The 22,206-nt window shown below is 38.8% G+C and overlaps 1 protein-coding gene across 2 annotated transcripts in view; it reads left to right on the plus strand.

Annotated features, from left to right (window-relative positions):
- The window catches only part of COL14A1 (collagen type XIV alpha 1 chain), a 216,362-nt gene that overhangs the window by 148,955 nt on the left and 45,201 nt on the right, over nucleotides 1–22,206 (plus strand). For both annotated transcript variants that reach the window (XM_032316061.1, XM_032316062.1), the window contains exons 36-40: nucleotides 1,412–1,498; nucleotides 12,716–12,769; nucleotides 16,401–16,496; nucleotides 17,673–17,726; nucleotides 18,284–18,337. In XM_032316061.1, coding sequence (XP_032171952.1) covers nucleotides 1,412–1,498; nucleotides 12,716–12,769; nucleotides 16,401–16,496; nucleotides 17,673–17,726; nucleotides 18,284–18,337 — 345 coding nt within the window. The remainder of the gene's footprint in view (nucleotides 1–1,411; nucleotides 1,499–12,715; nucleotides 12,770–16,400; nucleotides 16,497–17,672; nucleotides 17,727–18,283; nucleotides 18,338–22,206) is intronic.

Raw genomic sequence — 22,206 nt, forward strand, 5'->3', positions numbered from 1 at the left:
ACAGATGGATTGGAATTTGGAAGCAGAAACATTCAGAAGCCCAGGCTGTGTTGAGCAAAATGCGATCCCCACTTTTCTTGGGTAGGACCCAGGCCTGATGAGGGCTTTTCCTGTTATTTCTATCACTGAAGGTGTGCCCGTTCCATGGTAGGAAGACATGGTTGGAGGGAGAGTGGGCAGCCATGGCAAAACCATTATGGAGCCTCTAGTCACAGGAGACCTGGTGTCAGCCTTATTCAGAGGCTCTTTGAGGATACTTTTTCCACTCCAGCTATCCAGATATCAGGCCAGATGTGTTAGCAGGGGGGTTTCCTATAATGAGCTGAAAGAAAGCCTTGACTATTGTCCAACATCAGAGAAAAGTATATACAGGATACCTGGGCCTCCTGCTCAACATTTTCTGGTTCCTGTTGTGAACATTTCAGAGATGGAGATTATTTTCCACTTGATCCTTTAATTATCAACCGTCCTCTATTCAGTTCAGCTTTACTTTTCCTCCAGAGTCTTAAGAAGTGAAGCTTATTTTCCCCCTGCCCAACAGGACCAGTGGACCCTATGATCTTCTGCAGTTTCTTGTCCTGGTACAGACTCCTTTTTGGCCAGAGCTTCGAATGGGCTGGTCACAAACTGTGATCGCTCTTGGCTGGCGCTCTGTCTTCGTATCCCAGTAACATACCCAGAGACGTCCAGCCCGATGTTCATTATCTATCTTGTAATGTCATGTGGCCACAAAATTGGACAAGAGAAGGAAAATGAGCTCTTATCCCACAGCTTTAGGTGGCTACGGTGGTGTTTCCTTACGTTCAACCACAGAACGTGAGTCGTAAGGGAAGTTGCTGCAGGTACTTGACGATGGGTTGAACCACTGTTTTTATTTTGTTTTATGTGTTTCAGATGCAGTTGACTATTCCAACTTGTTTTTTTTTTAATCCTTTGAAATAGAAGTAAGATGGTTTTCAAGACCTTTAGTTCACAGAGTACTCCTTCTCAAACTGAATAAAATTGTCATCAGAATCTCTTTTACACCCGCTTCTGCCTTCCTTTCTTCACCTCCATCCCTGAACTAATTTTATCAACATCCTTTGGTAACAATGATTATCAGTGATTCACCAGACACTCATTCATTTTTCTTTAAGGAAAATATTTTGTGGGCAAGAATATTCTTTGGCTTTCCACACCAATGTTCACTTGAGTGGCTTTTTGTTTTGTTTTGTTTTTGTTTTTGTTTGTTTTTGGGGTTTTTTTTTTTTTTTTTTTTTTTTAGTGTTCTAAATCGAAGTGTTTTCTTTGAGCCATTGTATAGCCATTTGCTCCCCCCCGACACATACACACACTTTTGCTCTCTGGCTGTCTCCATGTCTCTGTCAAATAAATAAGTAACAGTTGTGCTATTTTTCTTTTCTCTCTTCAGAGAGATGAGGAGACCTGCCCAGAGCTACCGCATTCCTGCTCCTGTTCTGAAGTCAATACGGGGACTCTAGGGCCAGCAGGCCCACCAGTAAGTCTTGCTTCGTTCAGACTTAAATGTTCTTTAAAAATATTCATAGTTATCACTTGTTGTGTGTCTAATATGTGCTTGTCCCTGTGCTAAACACGTACTTAGTCCTATGAGCAAACCAAAGCAGAGAGATGTTAAGAAACTTGCCTAAAGTGGGGTGCCTGTGTGGCTCAGTGGTTAAGTGTCTGCCTTTGGCTCAGGTTATGTTCCCAAGGTCCTGGGATCCAAGCCCCATATCAGGCCCCTTGCTCAGCAGGGAGCCTGCTTCCTCTCCATCTGTGCCCCCCACACACACACACACACTTTTGCTCTCTGGCTGTCTCCATCTCTCTGTCAAATAAATAAATAAAATCTTAAAGAAAGAAAGAAAGAAAGAAACTTGCTTAAAGAACACGGCTTCTTTTTAAATCCAGATCTCTATGATCCCTATATATGATGTTCTTTGACCTCTATATTATACTGTCTTTCAAATTGTTACATATTTCAAAATGTTCCCTTTAAAGTCCTGTGGTCTATGTTCAGTGTGAATGTTTCAAACGTTGGCTCTCTACTTGCACCTGTAAGATTTACGTACCCTCCCTTTGCCTATTACGTGTTAAAATTGATACATGAAGGAAGGATTTCACCAGGAAAAATACCCTATCTGATCATGAAGTTCTCCACTACTGATGGAAACTTCCTGCAAAATGGGAAGAGAGGGAGATTGGCCCTGTGGGGGCAGAGATAAGGAGCAGCAAGGAAGGAGGGAGGGAGAGAGAGAAAGAAAATATTTGTAAAATATAAAATGTATATAATTGCACTACCTGGCTCTTTGAATTTACCACAATGGATCTTTCCATTTAATGTGTTTAAGTGACATTTTCGATCTGACCTGTTAACCTGGGGGTATGGGTGTTTCCTTAAGGTGATATAGTGGGTCTATGGTTAGGAAAGGGCAAATGGACCAAGGCAGAAAGACAGAGAAAACAGGGAGAAGAAGTACAAGCAAATAAAGAAATCCAGACCTTGCAGGAGGAATATTCTGATGTCCTACCAGGCCTTGGACACTGGCTGCGGGAGGCAGGTGGGCCCGCCCACTACGTGCAGTAGACCACACAGGCAGCATGAAGGTTCACTCTAAGTTGGCCCCCCCACTCAGAAATGTACCACATTTCCTGAACTGACAAAAAGGAAGAGAACCTGCTTGCTGATGTGTCTGAAATTTATCCCAGCAGCCTCTCCTTTGCCTTTGGCATGTAGAACATTCTTTCAAGTGTAGATGTAGAACCCAACTCCTTTTTTTTTTTTTTTTTGAACAGAAGACTCTTTATTCCAAAGAAGCCAAAGTGGAGTCATGGTAAAAGCATTAAATTTAGCTCTTAAGACTAGACAAGTCTCTGAACTGCTGCAAACCTCCATTTCTCCACATATGTAAACGAACTTACACCTCTCTGTCTTTCTGAGGAATACATAAGATAATATACATATAAGTGTTCTGTGCATTATGAAATATCAGTCAAATCTAAGGATTTGCCTTTAGTTTAATCTTGGAATTGGAAACACAGATTTGCTTTCAATTGTGTATAGCTTGATTTTTTTTTTCAACCCAAAAGTATGTCTTTGAGGGGCACCTGGGTGGCACAGTCAATTAAGCACCTGACTCTTGGTTTCAGCTCATCTCATGACCTCAGAGTTATGAGATCGAGCCCTGTGTGGTCTCTTCTGTGTTCATGTGCTTTCTCTCTCAAATAAATAAATATAACTTTAAAAAAAAAAATAACGGTATGTCTTTGAACTTTATCAGAGGTAATGCGCATTATTCCGTTACATAAACTAGAGATTATTGACCCATGACTGTGGAGAACTTCCCTATTACACTATTATTATAGTGGACATCCTTTTATGTCTCTGCAAACATGAGTGCTCTTATGGTTACACTGAGGATCAGATTTGTTAAAAGATAAGGAGTATCTTCAGCCTCACGAAGAAACCACTAATTGCCTTTCTATATAGTTGTCCAAGTATCCTCTCCACAGACTCTAGAAAAGGGTCTGGTTTCCCTGCATCTCACCAGCATAGTGGTCTTGCCAGATTTAAGAGCTTTTACTTATCTGATGGGTATAAAACCCTGTGGTTGTTGTTTCATTTTATTCATTCATTTATTTTTCTTGAGAGAAAAAGAGAGAGAATAAGTTGGGGGGGGGGCAGAGGGAGAGAGAGAGAATCTTAAGCAGACTCCATGCCCAGCACAGGACCAAACTTGGGGCTTGATCTCAAGACCCAGAAATCATGACCCCAGCTGAAGTCAAGAGTCAACTGACTGAGCCACCCAGGCGCCCCTGTGATTGTTATTTTAAATAAGAATTTCCCTTTGTGCTAGTAGGATGGAGCAATTTTTCGTTTGCCTCTGAGTCATTTGGATTCCTTTCTATATAAATACTTGTTTATAAACTTTTCTAGGATTTTGTGGTACAGAGATTTTTTGATTTTACTTTCTAAGTGGTTTTATATATTCTGGACACGAATCCTTTATTAATGATATGGTTTACAAATGTCATTTCCTGGCCTGTGGCTGGCTTGTTGTTGTTTATAGGAGTTTTTATTGTCTAGAAATTTTAATGCCGGTGTAGTTAAATTTAATATTTCTGTGAGCTATCATTTTTTATGTTTTCCTTCTTTGTAGCCATGGTTCACTTAGAAGTGTCTTTTTAAGTTTCCGATAGTATGTGCAATCTTAATTTTTTTTCTTGTATTAATTTTATTTTACTTTTTTATGGAAGATAGTCTGCAGGGTACCAATTTTTGGACATTTATTGATTCTTTGGCATTTGCTTTGTGACCTTTTGCCAAGTTTTACAGCTGTTCCATGTATGCTTTAGAAGAGTATGTGTTTTCTAATTGTGGAGTTTAGAATTCTAAACATAAATATCCAGTAAATCAAACTGTAAATTGTGTTGTTAGAATTTTCTTTATCTGCATTAATTCTTTATCTTTCAATTGCTGAGACAGATATTAAAAATCTTCTACTTCAATTTCAATCTGTCCAATTTGGTTTGTAATTCTGCGTTGTATATCTGGAGATTGTGTTCCAGGGTTCAAAAAATTGAAAACCTTCATCTTGCTAGTGACTTGCCATATCAACATTGTCTTTCGGATTATTTTCTTGATACACGTATATATATTTTTATTTGAATTCAGTTAGCCAACAGAGAGTACATCATTAGTTTCAGAGGTAGAGCTCAGTAATTCATCAGCTGCACGTAGCACCCAGCACTCATCGCATCACGTGCCCTCCTTAATGCCCCTCCTCTTCTTCATCCTTTTAGTTTTCAGCCTTTCTGTTGTCTTTATGTTTGAGATGTGTTCTGTTTAAATAGTATATGGCTAGGTGTTGTTTTCAATCTGGTTTTGCAATTTTTTTTTTTTTTTTTTAGAGTTTAGTCCATTCATTCTATTGTTTGTGACAATTAACCTCTTTGGGCTAATATTCTTATATCCATCACCTTAATTTTTGCTTTCTATTTGTCCCACATGATATATATGTGCCTTTCTTGGTTGGTCGAGGCTTTATCTACTCATTTACACTCTCTGGCTTTTTGGTTTTTTATTCTGTTCTTCTCCCCTCCACTAATTTGGAAATCTGTACCTGTTCTTTTAATGGTCAACCAAGAGATTTTAACAAACATATTTAGCTTGACAAAGTCTAAAAAGAATTAAGATTTTCACCCATATTTCAATAGATATGATATTCTTGGAATATTTTTCTCTTCGATCATCTTTTTTATAATTTATGCACTGTTGGCTATCTAGTATTTTAGTATGTTTTTTAACATCATAAACTAGACATTTTATTAGTACTTGGTATAAATTACTATGTGTTAAGACTTGCCTCCATACTTGCTATTCCTTTGCTCACAAAATCTTCTGGTATCATTTTTATTTCTCCTGGAATACACCCTTTTGATGTTTCTTTCTTTCTTTCTTCCTTTCTTTCTTTCTTTCTTTCTTTCTTTCTTTCTTTCCTTCCTTCCTTCCTTCCTTCCTTCCTTCTTTTCTAGAGAAAGAGTGCAAGCAAGCAGGGGGAGGGGCAGAGAGAGGGGGAGAAAGAATCTCAAGCAGACTCCCACTGAGTTCAGAACCCTCCTTGGGGCTCTGTCTCACAACTCTGAGATCGTGACCTTGAAGCCGAAACCAAGACTCAGACACTTAACCAACTGTGCCACCCAGGTGCCCCAGGATGTTCTTTTAAGGAGACTATTGATAGAAAATTTTCAATTTTTGTTCATCACAAAATATTATCATATTTTCATTTCATATTATCAAAAGATAGTTTTGATGTTTGTTATAGAGATTGTTGATTGTACCCCTGACATTAGTTGCCCCTGAGTTTTAGCTAAACACATGGCCTTCAGCTGGCGACTTGACTTCCTAGCATCTGTAAGTAGGTATCACCTTCTGACCAAGATCTGGCCAGTGAGAGAAAAGCAATATGCAACCAACCTAGATGTTGTTCTTAAGTGAAAACGAAATTACTTCCTTATCTCTTCTCACCTCGCTCAACATATTACTCTAGGAACATGTGGTAATGGTTCACTTTGATAAGCAGTGTCCTAGCACACAGCAGAGTAATAAAATGGAAGCAACTGAGTTTCCACATTGTCATATGTGGTAAAGATACTCTATAACACCAAACCAGTTATCAGCTCCAATTTTAATATAAGAGAACAATGAGGTTAATATTGGCCTTAATTAAAGCAGTGAGACAACTTTCCAAACTAATAAACGGGAAGATCTTATTTTCAAGATCCCTTTGTCTTTAGTGATCTGAAGTTTGGCCACAGTGTGCTCTGGGTTTTAATGTAGATGATCTGCCATTTTGGAAAACTTACGACTTCATGAGTTTGAATGGCAATGTTTCTCGTTAAATTTGGAGTTTTCTTAGTCACTGTCTCCTCAAATATTGCTTCTTTCCTATCATCACCATTATGTTTTTCTAAAATTCAACTGATAGACTTTTTTACTTTCAATGTTTCTTAACCTTTTTTATTTCTGCTTTTCTCTCCAGCTTTCTTCTGTGTGATTTCTTCCAAATTAGTTTCTAGTGTATTCTACCTTTAGCTATGTTTAATAAGCTATTAACCTATCCATTGTATTTCTGATTTTTATGATTATGTAGAGCAAAGCTAGAAGTTAAATTTGGTTCCTTTTCAGAACTTCTGGGCATTTCTATACCCTTTCTTCTTTTGTAATACTTCAAAACTATTTTTTTCAATATTTTAAACAAAGTTTCTTTTTTTATCTCATCATCTCAATATCTGCATTGTATGTGGTTCTGAGTCTGCCATTTTTCTTTTCTGCTGGCGTTACATTATCTTGTTTCCATATGTATTGTGTGATTTGGGAGGGTATATATTTGAGCTTGTATTATGTGAAATTTTATCTCGGGGGATATTGTGAGCCAGTTTGGGGCTATATTCCTTCAAAGAATATCTGTGCCGCTTCTGCTAAGCTCCTGGGTAGAGAGCCAACTGAAATCCACCTAGACGTTGTTTGCTTCTGACGAGCAATGATCCCTGGATTGTGGGAGAATCAGCTTCTGGGTAATGTTAGTTAACAAAGACATTTCCTACTCCTCCCAAAGCTGCATTGGAAGCAACATCTTGGTCCTCCACCTGCTATTTTTTATTGTCCCCCCTCCCCCAATTCACAGTGAAACTTTTCAAGTTCCTCAGCTTTAAAGAACATTTCATTTTCCGCTCTGCTCCCACTGAGTTCACATTTCCTTGCTTTGCATAGACTCTAACATACAGACTTTGCAGCAATCCTGAACGATTTTCTCCATCTTCTCCCAAGGCAGTCTCTGTCCACATGCTTGCTTCTCTGGCTTTTGTTTCTTCATTTCTGGTATTTATGCATTCAGTTCTTAATTATAATAATGTTTATTTTATTTTAAGCAGCATTAATAAGCTTTATTAGCTGGAGGGGTTTTCAAGTGTTTTCATCTGCAATACTGCTGGAACAGGTTGTAAAATATTTACATATGACCTAAGAGTCAGACTTTGTAAGGACAAAAAAGCAGCAGAGAAGTGAAAGAGAAGGGTTGAGCTCTGGCTTAGAGAGAAAGATATAAAATAGGGGAAAAGCTATTGAAATTTTCAAATATTTAAAGTATAATAAACTCTTCAAGAAATGGTATCCCAAACAATATGAAGTAAACCCTGACTAATGATTTAACATAGTTGTGATTATTTTCTCATTCAAGAATTTATACGTGGGTGTTTTGTGCCAATAAAGCTACAAAAGAACTGTAGGAAGTCATGGGTGAATGAACCATATTCCCTTTGCCTAAACTAACACTTTCTTATTAAACGGATGGGGCACCTGGGTGTCTCAGTGGGTTGGGCCTCTGGTTCAGCTCAGGTCATGGTCTCGAGGTCATGAGATCGAGTCCTGCGTTGGGCTCTCTGTTCTGCTAGGAGTCTGCTTCCTCCTCTCTCTCTCTCTCTGCCTGCCTCTCTGCCTACTTGTGATCTCTCTGTGTCAGATAAATAAATAAATAAAATATTTTTTTAAAAAAAAAAGGATGGAAGTTAACATCCACAAAACTGTATTGAATTCTTGTCATGTGCTCAGTGTTGAAGATTAAGGATAAGGTGCAAAACAAGTTACAAATATAAAAGGTTCCAGGCTTTTAGACAAGATGCCTGTGGCATGCGTAGTTGCGAGCCAAATTGTCACATCTGAACAAAACCTGCAGTTAAATACCAATCATTAAAGATGCACAGGGAAAGGTAAAGAGTTTGTGCCAGAATGATATATTAATTGGGAAGGCCTGAGCTTGCTGCAAGGAACAGAAAGTTTGACTGGCACAGTAGGGTAAACCATTGGGACATTTAAGTATTTATTGTTTGCTCAACAAAAGATTTAGAGGTAGATGGTCCCCCAGGCTTGTCCCAGCCTCCCCTTTCCTTTCTAAAGGCTTGTGGCCTCTTGATGACATTGGCCCAAAGTGGTTAATGTGCCCATTCCTGGTTGCAAAGAAGGTGGGGCAAGCAAATCCGTCTTTTTCAGCCTTTGTAGTAGGAAAAATAAAATAGAGAAGGGAGTCCGAAAAGACTGTTTGGTAGCGAACCAAGAGTGTCTGCCACTCTGAGGAAAAATATTTGCATGCCACATAGCAGCAAAAGGTATGGAATCCAAATATTTAAGTAATTTCTACACATTAAAGAGAAGAAAAAATGCAACCCATTAGAAAACTGAGTAAGGTATAGAAATTAGTAGTTGCATCAAGATGAAATGCCAATGGGCAAAAGTTATAAGTGATGCCCATTAGCATAGTGTTAAGAGAAATGAAAATTAAAATAAGAGTAAAATATTGTTTTCACCAGTTAGTTTGGTAAAAATGTAAAGTTTGACAACATGATGGGGGAGGAAAAATAATTTTCCCTCTACTCTTCTGGGTTCTTGACTAAGATACCCCTTTTAATAAAAAGATTAACAGAAGAGAAACAATCAGGCGTTTAATAACACGTGTACTTCCTGTATACATTGGAGATACCCAGGAGAACTGAGTAACTCCCCAAAGTGGCTGAAGCCATCACTTTAAATATCATCTTAAGCTTAAGACCAAAAAAAAAAAAAAAAAAAAAATTGCAAGGGTAGGGAGTCAGTTTGAGGAGGAAGAGGCTGTTATGCAGTTCCCAGTCTCTGCCTTTTTCTTAAGTAGGTTTCTAGAGATTTCTCTAGTTTCTCCCTTTCTTTGGTACAGAGAGGGAGACACCTTTACAAACGGGGGCATCCCTCATAAATGTAAATGTCTCCTATAAAACTTTTACTCGGTTTTTCCTTTTCAGGGCTTCTCCTGTGTCTGCAGTTTCTTAAATAATCAGGCTGAAATAATTCTTCTGCCAAAGGGGCACACTGTGAGGTGACAAATTGTGCTCCCTTTCAAGATCAAGTGGTGACTAAGGTTTAGAGAAGTAGCAACCTTCTTAAACTCTTGGTAGATGAGTAAACTGGCACAGCTTTTTGGAGTTTGACAATATATTGGCCTACGCACCAAATTTCATTTATAATTCTACTTGTTGATATCCTAAATATTAACATTTGTACTTAAATATTAAAGTTTGTGCTTGAGGGCTGTGTAAGGATGTTAACTACAGAAGTGTTTAAACAGCAAAAGGGGAAAAAAAAAAGGGCATCTGGGTGGCTCAATCGGTTAAGCTTCTGCGTTTGGCTCGGGTCACTATCCAAGGGTTCTGGGATCAAGCCCCACATCGGGCTCCCTGTTCAAGAGTTATCTGCCTTTCCTTCTCCCTCTGCTCCTCCTCCTGCTTGTGCGTGCTCTCTCTCTCTCTCAAATAAACAAAAGTCTTTTAAAAAAATAAACAAAAAAAAATGTGCAAGCAAACCCTATGTTTCCAGTCATGAATAATGGTTAAACAAACAACTGTATAATCCAATAATTTGTTATTAAGTTAACAATGTTCTTGTTATACTGTTACAAGTTAAATCATGTTACATCACAGAAAAGAATCTCTAAAATATATTAAGTTTAAAAAACTTAGAACTATGTAAAAAGTGTGATGTCACATATGTAATTTATAATACATCATATAATAGCACAATAATACTACAGGTAATATTTTCTATAGGTACATATATGCAGAAAATGCAGTTTTATAATTGTATTTTAAAAGTCTAGAGGAGGGGCACCCAGATGGCTCAGTGGTTAAGCATCTGCCTTCAGCTCAGGTCATGATCTCAGGGTTCTGGGATCGAGCCCCACATTGGGCTCCCTGCTTAGCAGGAAGGCTTCTTCTCCCTCTCCCTCTGCCCTTCCCCTGTTTGTGCTCTCTCTCAAATAAATAAAATCTTAAAAAAAAATAAATGAAATCCTGGAAGATAAGCAACAAGGTATTGGGCAGGGGAATGAATTTAAGTGTCTAAAACAAGCTGGAAGAAACCTTCGAGATCACCGGATCCAGTCTTTTCCCACTCATGCGAGTGTTTTGCTGATGGTACACAAAATGCTTTTCAGGGTCCTGTATGTAGCAGGAAATAAATTGGAAACACACACTGAGAAAGCTATTCCATTTTCTTTTTTTTTTTAAGATTTTATTTATTTATTTGACAGAGAGAGAGAGAGGCAGCAAGAGAGGGACCACAAGCAGGGGGGTTGGAAGAGGGAGAAGCAGGCTTCCTGCTGAGCAGGGAGCCCAATACGGGGCTCGATCTCAGAACCCTGGGATCATGACCTGAGCCAGAGACAGATGCTTAACAACTGAGCCACCCAGGCACCCCAAACTATTACATTTTCAATGAGCTTTTAATCCTTCTGCTCAGGTAAAAGAGATATTCTCAGTCTGGTACAAATAGTTACTCATCTTTTTTTTTTTTTTTGGATTTGGTTATTTATTTCTTTTTTTAATAAACATATAATGTATTTTTAGCCCCAGAGGTACAGGTCTGTGAATCACCAGGTTTACACACTTCGCAGCACTCACTATAGCACATACCCTCTTCAATGTCCATAACCCCACCACCCTCTCCCAAACCCCCTTCCCCCCAGCAACCCTCAGTTTGTTTTGTAAGATTAAGAGTCTCTTATGGTTTGTCTCCCTCCCAATCCCATCTTGTTTCATTTATTCTTTTCCTACCCCCCAAGCCCCCCATGTTGCATCACCACTTCCTCATATCAGGGAGATTATATGATAGTTGTCTTTCTCTGATTGACTTATTTCGCTAAGCATAATACCCTCTAGCTCCATCCACATCATTGCAAATGGCAAGATTTCATTTCTTTTGATTGCTGCATAGTATTCCATTGTGTATATATACCACAACTTCTTTATCCATTCATCTGTTGATGGACATCTAGGTTCTTTCCATAGTTTGGCTATTGTGGACATTGCTGCTATAAACATTCGGGTGCACATGCCCCTTCAGATCACTATGTTTGTATCTTTGGGTAAACACCCAGTAGTGCAATTGCTGGGTCATAGGGTAGCTCTATATTCAATTTTTTGAGGAAATTCCATGCTGTTTTCCAGAGTGGTTGCACGAGCTTGCATTCCCACCAACAGTGTAGGAGGGTTCCCCTTTCTCCGCATCCTCGCCAGCATCTGTCATTTCCTGACTTGTTCATTTTAGCCATTCTGACTGGTGTGAGGTGGTATCTCATTGTGGTTTTGATTTGTATTTCCCTGATGACAAGTGATGTGGATCATTTTTTCATGTGTCTGTTGGCCATCTGGATGTCTTCTTTGCAGAAATGTCTGTTCATGTCCTCTGCCCATTTCTTGATTGGATTATTTGTTCTTTGGGTGTTGCTTAATCTTTTTAACAAAGAACAAGCCCATGGCTCACAGACTTCAATAGAAACAAAATCTAGCTGAATTGAAACATTATAACATTATAGTATTTTTTTATTTTATTTTTTTAAATTTCTTTTCAGTGTACCAGAATTCATTGTTTATGTACAATACCCAGTATTCCATGCAATATGTGACTTTTAAGTTTACCTTCTATTCTTAATAAGTAATACATTTTTCAATTAACTATAGTGCCAAAATATTTGCTTTTAAGATTAGATTTAAATAGTCAGTTGGAAAATATTCAGTGTATACACATATATTTTTATGCACATATATACAAAGAATATGTTCCCAAGAATACATATACATATACATAGATATGTATTATGTATGTACATTTTTTCTAGATAAAGAAAATGATATTAAGTAATTGTGCAGGTGGTGCATTAATAAAGCAAAAATATTACAGAGAATGCAAAAAACTGAAGTTCCAGTAACGCTGATTAGCCTCTTTTATGGTGTAAATAAAATTAAATTGTTACTATTTTTATATTCTTTTTATAATTTAAAAGAGTAATCACAAAGTTGTGGTATAAGACACACAATTTTAGATTAACAGTGTATTTTATTTGCATCTATTAATAGTAGTAGTCTTACACACTAAATTTCAAAAGACCATAGCTTTTTTTAATTTGAAAGGATTTGGCATAGAAAGCCTTCTCAAACTATGAAATCATCTGCAGGAAGAGGTGAGTCTAGGTGGCAGATTTCCAGTAAAGGATCATAATGAACATATACCATTACACAATGAGTTGGCCTTTATTCAAAATAAGAATTACATAATCCATATTATTGAAGAAAATGGATGAAACATGCTATTTAAGACTTGTCTTTGTGCTAATACTTAACATCTGTTTGCCAGGGTGGTCCAGGACTCCGAGGACCAAAGGGCCAACGAGGTGAACAGGGTCCAAAGGTAATGTTCTCTCTGTATCTCTTTCTCAAAAATAGCAATAATGTAATTTTGGAGTTCAGTACTGTTTACCCTTTGCAGTCTAGAACCCCTTGTGTTTTTGCAAAAAGTTGTGTCTAAGTCTTTTCCCCTATTCTTAAAGACTTCTGTTTTTTCATAAAAGTATTTAAGAACTTTGTAAAAGAAATGTTGGTTTCGAGGTCAAAAATAGAATGTCAGTGTTCTGAGTATTTTAGTTTCCCAGGTAGTGTTCTTTCTCTACCTACAACAAAGTAAAGGAGAAAAATCTAATCACAACTAGGCAGCACTCCCTCCTGGGTAATTTCTCAAGTTTTAGAGACCTACTCCCTCTCCACTAGATATAATCAAACACACAGCTCTGTTTTCCTTTCTCACTGCCCAGGGCCACCGCGGGTGCTGGTGTGGGCCATGTGCTGCACAAAGGCACCAGCAGAGATGACCAAGCCTTGCCAAGCCATGTCCATGCACACGTTTTCCTATTTTACACAAAGGCGCCCTAAGGGATGGGCAGAAGCCCAGCCACTAATTGATTTCAGGCCTCACCATCTTCTATCTGGCTTTTGGCAGATCTTCTAACTGGTCTCCTGGCTCCAGTGATTTTGAATTTCTGATTGATTCTTTACATCTGCCCCCAGATTTATTTCTTTAAAGTTATGCTGTGTCATATCATACTTTTAAAAACTATAGTCATAGGCTGCTATTGCCTAGAGAGTATACAATTCACCTTCCGTGGTGCGGCATTCAAGGCCCTCTGTGATGTGACCCCCGTTTTATTTGTACCTGTTGCCCCACGTGATCTCCTCTCCACCCACCTGTAGTCTTGACTTACTGCTTCAGTACAGTCACTCAATCAATTTGCATGGTATTTTTTCTTGGGGAAGAGAACAAAAAATTTTTACTGGAAACAAATGAAGCAAGGTAGAAGCTAACATGGGGGGAGGGGAAAGAAGTAAATGAAAGAAGACTGAAGATAAGGAGGCCCTAGCCAACCCAAAACTCCAATCATGAGATATCTCCTTTTTTGTTGGTTTAATTTTCTGAGATTGTTACACATATCTTAGGCATAGACTTGATGTTTCTTACCTGGCTCTCTCTCTTCTGGTCCTACAAGGAAGGCCAGTGATTTAAAAGCCTCTTCTCAGACAGCAGTATAGGAGGTCCTCCTCAGTCCCACTTTGGGGCAGTGCCCAGGAGCTCCTGTAGATTCTGGCTTCCTCCTCCCATTGGGGTCCCTGCAGGATCCCATTGTTTTTCCAGCATTCTCACTGAGTGATGATTCTGATCATGAAGACTTGTTAGAAGTTCAAAGATGTTTGATGATCCCAACATTGACCTCTTACCTCTGATAATCCATTTCCAGGACCACTACTGAGGTGGTTGCTTCTCCACAATGATTTTGATGAATCAAAAGTATGAAGTTATTTTAGGAAAATAACTTATTTTTTTATATTTTTATTTTTTATATTTATATTTATATTTATATTATTTATTTATTATTATTTATTCATTATTTTATTTATATTTATATTATTTATATTTATTATTATATTTTATATATTATATATTTATAAATATGTAAATATTTTTATATATTTATATATTATTTTTATTTTATATTTTATATTTTTATATTTTTTATAACTTATTTTGGGAAAATATCTTGTTAGACAAAGGATCCTCACATGTCTACCAACGCGATAGTGTAGGAACAGATGAAGTATACCTTCCATATGGAAAGCCCATGCTGTGTTATTTTCCATTTTGTGGGTCCATATTTTTATTGTAGCAAACAGATAATAAGAATTATCTTAAATTATCTTAATTTTCTTAATTAATTATCTTAATCATCTTAAAGCCGCCCTGCTGCTGGGCTCTCCAAGTCATTTTGGCTCATATTGTATAGAATAAAATGAGATCACATACCTTCTGCCTTTCTGCTCCACTCTTAGTTCCTTAATAATATTTAATTAATATATGATTAAATGATTATAATTATTAACTAATATTTATCAATTACTGGTTTGTCTCTTCCATCATATTTTTTAAATCTAACTACCTCTGTCTCTCCTCCTCTTACACTATGTCTCTTATAAGAATAGTTTTCATTTGTTTTCTGCATCCTCACTTCCAAGTTTTGTTTTGTTTTGGTACATAAATGTTTGTAGCATCTTTATTCACAATAGCAAAAAATTAGAAACGGTTCAAATGGTCATTAATAGGTGAATGAACAATTTTCTGCATAGCCATGCAATGGAGTTGAAAGGAACATACGATGAAGACATGAAATAAATGTATGAAACTCAACACCACTCTGAGTCATGAAAGAAGCATGAACCAATGAAGTTCACAGTATATAATTCTATTTACATATAACCGGAATCGTACTTAACCTGCATATGACTTCCCTTCCTGTAAGAATCCTGTAAAATTGCTCTTATTAAGGTCACCGATTACCTCCTTGTTATCAAATCCACGGGCTACAGTTTCATTCCTATCTTATATGAGGTCTCTACAGCATTTGATACGGTTGGGCACCTTCCTATTAGAAATTCTCGCCCCCCTACCTTTGGCCTTTCCTACACTGCTCAGGCTTCTCTTTCTCCCCTTTCTACCTACTTTTCATCTCATCTTTCCAGTTTCTTCTGCTACTGTCTCAGCAGTCTCCGTAAAAACCTCACCCACACACACGTCTCCCCCAACTCCAAAATCCATCCCAGCTCAGACATCTCTCAATCCCCAGACTGTTGGACGTGTCTACACGGTTATCTCCATGAACTTGAAACATAACCGACTACGCTCATTATCTGCCCCCACTTTTTCTTCTGCGTTGCTTGTCCCAAGTAATGGATTCATCAGCTTCACATTTAACATGATATCCAGGTGTTGGAAATCTTAACTTTTACTAGTTCTCACTGGAGTCCCAGAATGAGAGAAGGACAAGGAGAAGAAGTTGAGGAGGTAGTTTTTCTGGAACTAGGATTACAGAGGTGATAGAGCTTTAGCCAAATCACAAGGTCCAAACTGTGGAAATAAGAGTTCCTAATAGAACAGGAGTGCCTGATTCTGAGAGAAAAATCAAGTAATAGTGCCCCGAGGGCAGGTCATGAGGCAGACAAGGTAGAGGCACGAAGGGATGGTGGGATCAAGAGGAGGAAGCAAACAGGGACTGGGTGCAAAGTCTTCAGTAACGCAGGAGTGCCCCCGAGATGGGTGGCTGACAGGCATGGAGGTGGAGAGAATGTAGTTCAGCCAGATGGGATGAACCTCCATGCCACAGACCAGGAGGGTGGTCTCGAAGTACTTTCTATCTTTCGGATATGTTATGGAGTGTGGGGGGTCTCGTTACTCACATAGTTGGCATAACCCTCTTATTTACGGAAGAAAAAAATTAAAGTTGCAACAACCCCTATGTGTTTACCCTTTTGGTTTACTGATGACATCTTGTCTGGGAGGTGTACCATCTGAGGCATGTTGTCTTGCTATCCTATCAGCGTTTTGTGTCTCAGGAACATTTCTGTAAGGAAATAAATTACAAGTGCTCTAAGCAGAAATACCGTTTGAGTACCAAGAATCTAACTTGCCTCTGGAATGATTTTCTTCTCTTGTGTTCCAGGGACCAGAGGGCCCTCGAGGTGACACAGGCCCTCCAGGACCCCAGGGCCCCCCTGGACCCCAAGGACCAAGTGGTCTGTCCATTCAAGGAATGCCTGTGAGTAGTGTGTAAACATTTGTGTGGATTTTATTGGGATCCCTTTTTCATGAGTTCTAAAGAGTGAACTTTTGTCTTTTGTGCCCTTTATATAATGAGCCTCAGTCCCTTTCAACCCCTAAAAAAAAAGAATTGAAAATGGAAGTATTAACTGAGAGATCATGAGTTCATTCATTAGCCAATTTTTTGTTAAGCGTTGATGGTTTTTACAAATAGTTACATCTACACAGAATAGGTATATCTATAAGCAATTTGCCTAAGGAGAGAAATGGGGCTATGACAATTATTTTCCTTTTTCTTGTTGGATCAAGTCCTTAACAGATGTAATAAAATCTAGAAAATAACAAAGTCAAGTTGTTTGCTATGGATATGTAGTAATCATGGATATAGATTGATGGAAGCCATTTATTTATGATTTTTATCTCAATGGGCATCAAAGGACAGGGCATTTAGCTGGAGTTTGGGATTATAGAAAGTGTATTTTATATAGCCAACTCTATTTGTAAAAGCTCTTTGTATCATGGAAAACAAATTTAATACCACTTACTGATTTTCATTAATCTTCCTCTAGGGATCAAGATTTCAAGAATAAAACCAATTTCTATAAACCAAAATTAATATTAGAAGCAAACAAGTCTTTTAATCACATTTTTAGTCATCTTTCTGGGCATATAACTCTGTCTCCCTCACTGAGAAATTTCCTGTTCTGGGTTATTTTCACGGTTTAGAAAGCATTAGCATTCCAGTGACTCAATTGGTACTACTACTAATAAGTCTTTGGTAAGGTCTTGCTACCTGCCAGGTCCTGTGTTTGCTTTTCTGTTCCTATATCTTTCTAGCCAAAACAAAAGCAGAATTGTAGATAGATGTGAACCTCAAAAATCTGAGCTATCAATAGTATCAAACTATTCAGTCTCTCCTCCACAGATGTACAGTATGGGCTCACCCATATCAGACTGTGTTCTGTGTTTAAAATGTTCCACTGTATAAATGTTCAGCTCCGTAGGCATGCTTACATATGGGGGGTAGCATATGTGGGAAGCGAAACATGCTGTGTTTGGGTGTTAGCATGAAAGCAAGTTAATGTTGACAATGTTAGAACAGTCAGTGGAGAGAAAGAAGAGACGAAGAATTTACCCTACCTGAATGTAACCCCGAATGCTTTTGGCTATTCAGGGAATGCCGGGTGCTAAAGGAGAAAAAGGAGAGACTGGCCTTCCTGGCCCACAGGTATGAGTTTTACTTTTTAGTCTGCTTTAAAACAAACAAACAAAAAAACAAAAAAACACCTTACCTTGGGGCACCTGGGTGGTTCAGTCAGTTAAGCGTCCAAGTCTTGATTTCCGCTCAGGTCAGGATCTCAGGGTTGTGGGATCAAGCCCCACATCAGGCTTTATATGGAGCCTGCTTAAGATTGTCTGTCTCCTTCTCTCTCTGTCCCCCACCAAATGCTCTTAGCTTTAGAGCCTTACCAAGGTGGGGGGGTTTGGGGAAGAAATCTGTAGCTTCTAAAGTCAGCTGTGATTTTAGCAGTAAGTGTTTTCTGTATTAAAGACTGTTAGCCTGTATTCATTCACCTTAGTTGCCTCTGAGAGTCATATAGAATTTCCCAAGGACAAGTCTCAGTGGGGGACATTTCTTTCATACAAATCATTTCTGGATTCTGAATTCACATTTATGCTGTTAAATTGTTTGGAGCCCTTGATCTATTTCAGGGAAGGTGGGTAGAAAGGCAATTGATTCCCAATTTCTGTGACTCTAACTTTTTTGGTCCTTGCTCTACCTAGGGTGTCCCAGGAGGCATTGGTTCACCAGGACGCGATGGGTCTCCAGGCCAGAGGGTAAGGCCCTGCCCAAGGTTGTTAGTGCATTAGATTTCTTACCAAGACATTCCTTATTTCTGGTAGTTTTCAAATAAGGAAGTGAAACTAGATGTTTTTTTCCTTATTATTCCTTCTATCTACATTCTGCCTATCCTGTCTCTTTCCCCTCATTGACCTCTTCCATTAGTTTCATCTTCATTAGTTTCATCAAAACCTGAGAACTTTTATCAAACCTTCCCAAATTAATGACACCTCTTTCTGAACATTCCTATAACCAGAATGCAACTTGCACTGAATTATGTGCATTGGTTTAGCAGATTTTCCAGGTTTTTTTTTTCAATTTTCTAGGCACAAACCCAAAGGAAATCAAGGATCACAGGTGTTGAAACTTAAGCATTACGACTATCCACAGTGTTCTTCATTTATTTGATATATGTCAATTAATATGTCTTTTAACCTATCCATATGGATAGCAATGAGGATAGGAAAGCTATTGCAAGCAGAGAACAGAATCTACAAAGGCATGAAAATGAAGAGAAAGTGGGCCATTTCCCATATTGCACAGAGTTCAGTGTGGCTAGGGAGTAGAGTGCAGTGTGTGAATGTGTGTGTGCATATCTGTGTACACACACGTGCACACATTTAAATTTGGGAAGACTGTCAAGGAGTGAAACTAGACAGGTAAACACAAATTCAAGTTAATCTTTTTTTGTTTTTTTTTTTAACTGTCACTGATTCCGGATATGGGAGGCTCTACAGTTTCCCTCAAGACAAAATTATATGGAGCGGCAACCAGTTAGGTCCAATCCAATGAAGGCCAGCACATTTGGTGTGCACTGCTTATTTTTGTTACAACTTACCCACTGGGATAGCAAGTGGCTGGAAGACTCGTTTGTCTATTCAAACAAGACCTGCCTTTAGCTGAGAGTGGCTATATGGCTCAAAATAAGGAGATCGTTTTTTCTATAGAAATGTAGGTATGGGACCTTAAATTCCTTCCATATTCTTTTTTTTTTTTTCACCAAACTTTCATTTGCTTAAAAATCTCAGTTTAGTCTTTGCCCATTAAATGGAACTACTCAGTCTGTAAATCATGTACATGTAACTGTAAAGTTAGATTTATGTAGGTTTCTTGTGTATGTGGAAGGAGTATTTAGAAATATTTATATGTTTTGGCAAAAGGCTTAGGCTAAGATCCTGTTCGGTTACACACCTAGAATCTTTCATGATGCCTGAAGCTCTGGAAATGGCAATTCTAAAGATTTGGTTCAGTGAAATTACTTGATTTATCTATGCGTGGAGATGAGTCTTGGCAGAGAACTCCCAAATCAAACATATTGGATTGGTGTTTGAATCATTTGGTTTTAGAATTCTTTCTTTGAAAAATTCTTTTTTTTCTTTTAAAACCTATATACTAACACAGACTTTTTATAATTATTTTGCTATTTCTTCAGACATGTTTTTAGGGAACGAACAGTCTTAGAGCTGTAATAAAGTGATGAGGTATCTGTATGTGGATTTTTTTGTCCTTTCTCCCCCAGTTTGGAGACAAAAAAAAACCTTTCAGAATGTGTTTAGTTTCCATTTTGAAAAATTCTTGGTTGCAGATGGACTTACTGACTTTCAGGAGATACTCGTTCTTTGCAGTGTCATGTTTAAAAAATATTGTGCCAATTCTGTGACAATTGTTTTAGAAAAGGAAAATAGTATTTCAGTGTGGAATTTTAAGGGGTGCCATTCACAAAGAATAAAATATAATGGCGCCCCCTAGAGCTGTACAACATGGCAGCCCTGCTTGAGGGAGAAGCTGCATAGATCTTATTTAATAAGATATTAGTTGAGCACTTATCTTAATTGAGCACATACTACGTGCCGTATGCTGGGCTCAGCCTGGAGAGAGTTCTCCAATGCTCCAGAGCAGAAGGATCCAGAAGAGGAAAGACTTTCAATAGTTAAGGAGGCAATTCCTAGACCATCTGCTTATCGGACATGGAAGGATGTGGTGGTGTCAAAAACTTGACTCCTAACCTGGGATAACAAATGGGTCTTCTTCAGACACAGCAGAGAAAGAAGGAAAAGTGGGTGAAAACAGAGTTGTTTAGGTGGCTCTGATCTATGGGGGCTTAAGGAAAGTGAAAGGTCTAAAATAATAAGTTACTGAGCAGGATTGTAAAGTAGGAAGTCCCAAGTCAAGATTTATGGGGTCCCAGCAGATCCAGGACACAGAGCACCTTGATGAAAGGCCAGGTCCTTCTGGGACAGCAGGTCTCCGTAGCTCGGCAGTGGGAGACAGGTGTCACTGAGAGTCCTAGGGACAAAACTTCATGATTATTCCTCCTCTGCCTTGGCCATTTTAAAAGGCAAAGAAGAAAATAAAGGAAATAATAACAACCGCAGTATAGAGCAGGCACTGGATGCTGAGACTTCCCACTGAAATGCCTGAAAAGCCACTTCCAGAAAACCGTCCAGTTAGGCTTGACCGCCCAGGGAATCGGGAAGGCAGAGCTATGTTGTCCTTTCGTTCCACTACCAGCTGAAATCACTTCCTGTTGCCTCACCTTCATGGCCCCTGATCCTGAGTGAGGAAAGCCCATTGTAGACAGAGAAGGGAGCAGTTGGAATAAACCTGGTTGATGGTTTCCAACACGTGCCTCTCGGTCCTTGGACTATCTCGGAGGTGAGAGCGGGAGGCAGGCTGAAGAGCAGTGGGCTACTCCTTCCTGCTCACCCATCGTTCTTTTTCATCTCTGTCTTCTCTTGTTGACAAGTAAGAACTCCCAGCCCAGAGGTAGCACCCTCTCCTCCACTCCCGGCTTAGGGAAAGATTAGCATGTCTTTTCTAGAGCTGGCGTCAATGTTACCTCCTTAATTTGGCCTGGAAGGAGGGAGAGCTTAGCAAAAATAAAAGGGAAAAGATTAAACATCTCCTCTTTAAACAGGGAACATGTTTTCTAATGTTCCTGGCTTATTCTGGTTTTTCCCAAGGGGAATCTTTGACTCTTAGAGACAACTCATACTCGGCGCTGGGCCTGGGGCCATCAGCTCGTCCAGCAAAAGTTGGACTTCTTCACTGAACAAGCCTTGGCAAGTGACAAAACATGGTGCAGGGCCACATTTTAAAAGGCAACAATGGCTAAGAGAGGAGGTCTCAAATGTTCATGCCACAAACAAGAAATGGTCACCATGTGATGTGATGGAGGTTATGGTGGCGATCATTTTGCAATATATAAATGTATCCAATCAGCACATTGGCACCATATGTCAATGGTCTCTCAGTAAAGCCGAGAAGAAATTGTATATTCAAAAAATAAAAAATTTAAGAAGGTAATTATGTGTAACAGCCCAAGTCAAGACTCAACAGTTGGGTGTAGACACCTTCATTCTCAACCATTCTGGCCAACAACATTCAGGGCACCTCTTTCTTTTTCACTATGTGTCTTGCCATCTCCCCCTTCTTCCTCCCTCTTCTTTCCTTGGTGTCTGTGACCCTAGGGCTTTCCTGTGATCTTTGAGCTCCTCTGATGAAGGGTGGGTCTCAGCCTCCACCCTAGACATCCGGTGGTCCTTAGCAAAACTAGGAAGAACAGGCAAGGCAGGGATGATAAACAGAAGAAATGAGGGTATGAACAGAAAAGGGAGGAAAACATAGAAAACACAACCTCTTTCCCAGTTCTGAAGTTCGCTGACGTCCAAGACCATGAGCTTTCTGTCAAACGCTCCACATAGAAACTGTAAAAATTATTTTTATTTTCCAATTCTTAATAAGGTTATATAAAAACGGCAGAGAGACAAGAAATAAAAATGACAAGGAGGTAGAGCTTTTATGGCACCTGGAAGATAGTAATTCCTCCATTGTCCGAATACAGAGGGTTTTCATTTTTAAATTC

Source organism: Mustela erminea, chromosome 16 (genome assembly GCF_009829155.1).
Source record: "Mustela erminea isolate mMusErm1 chromosome 16, mMusErm1.Pri, whole genome shotgun sequence".
Lineage (NCBI taxonomy): Eukaryota > Metazoa > Chordata > Mammalia > Carnivora > Mustelidae > Mustela > Mustela erminea.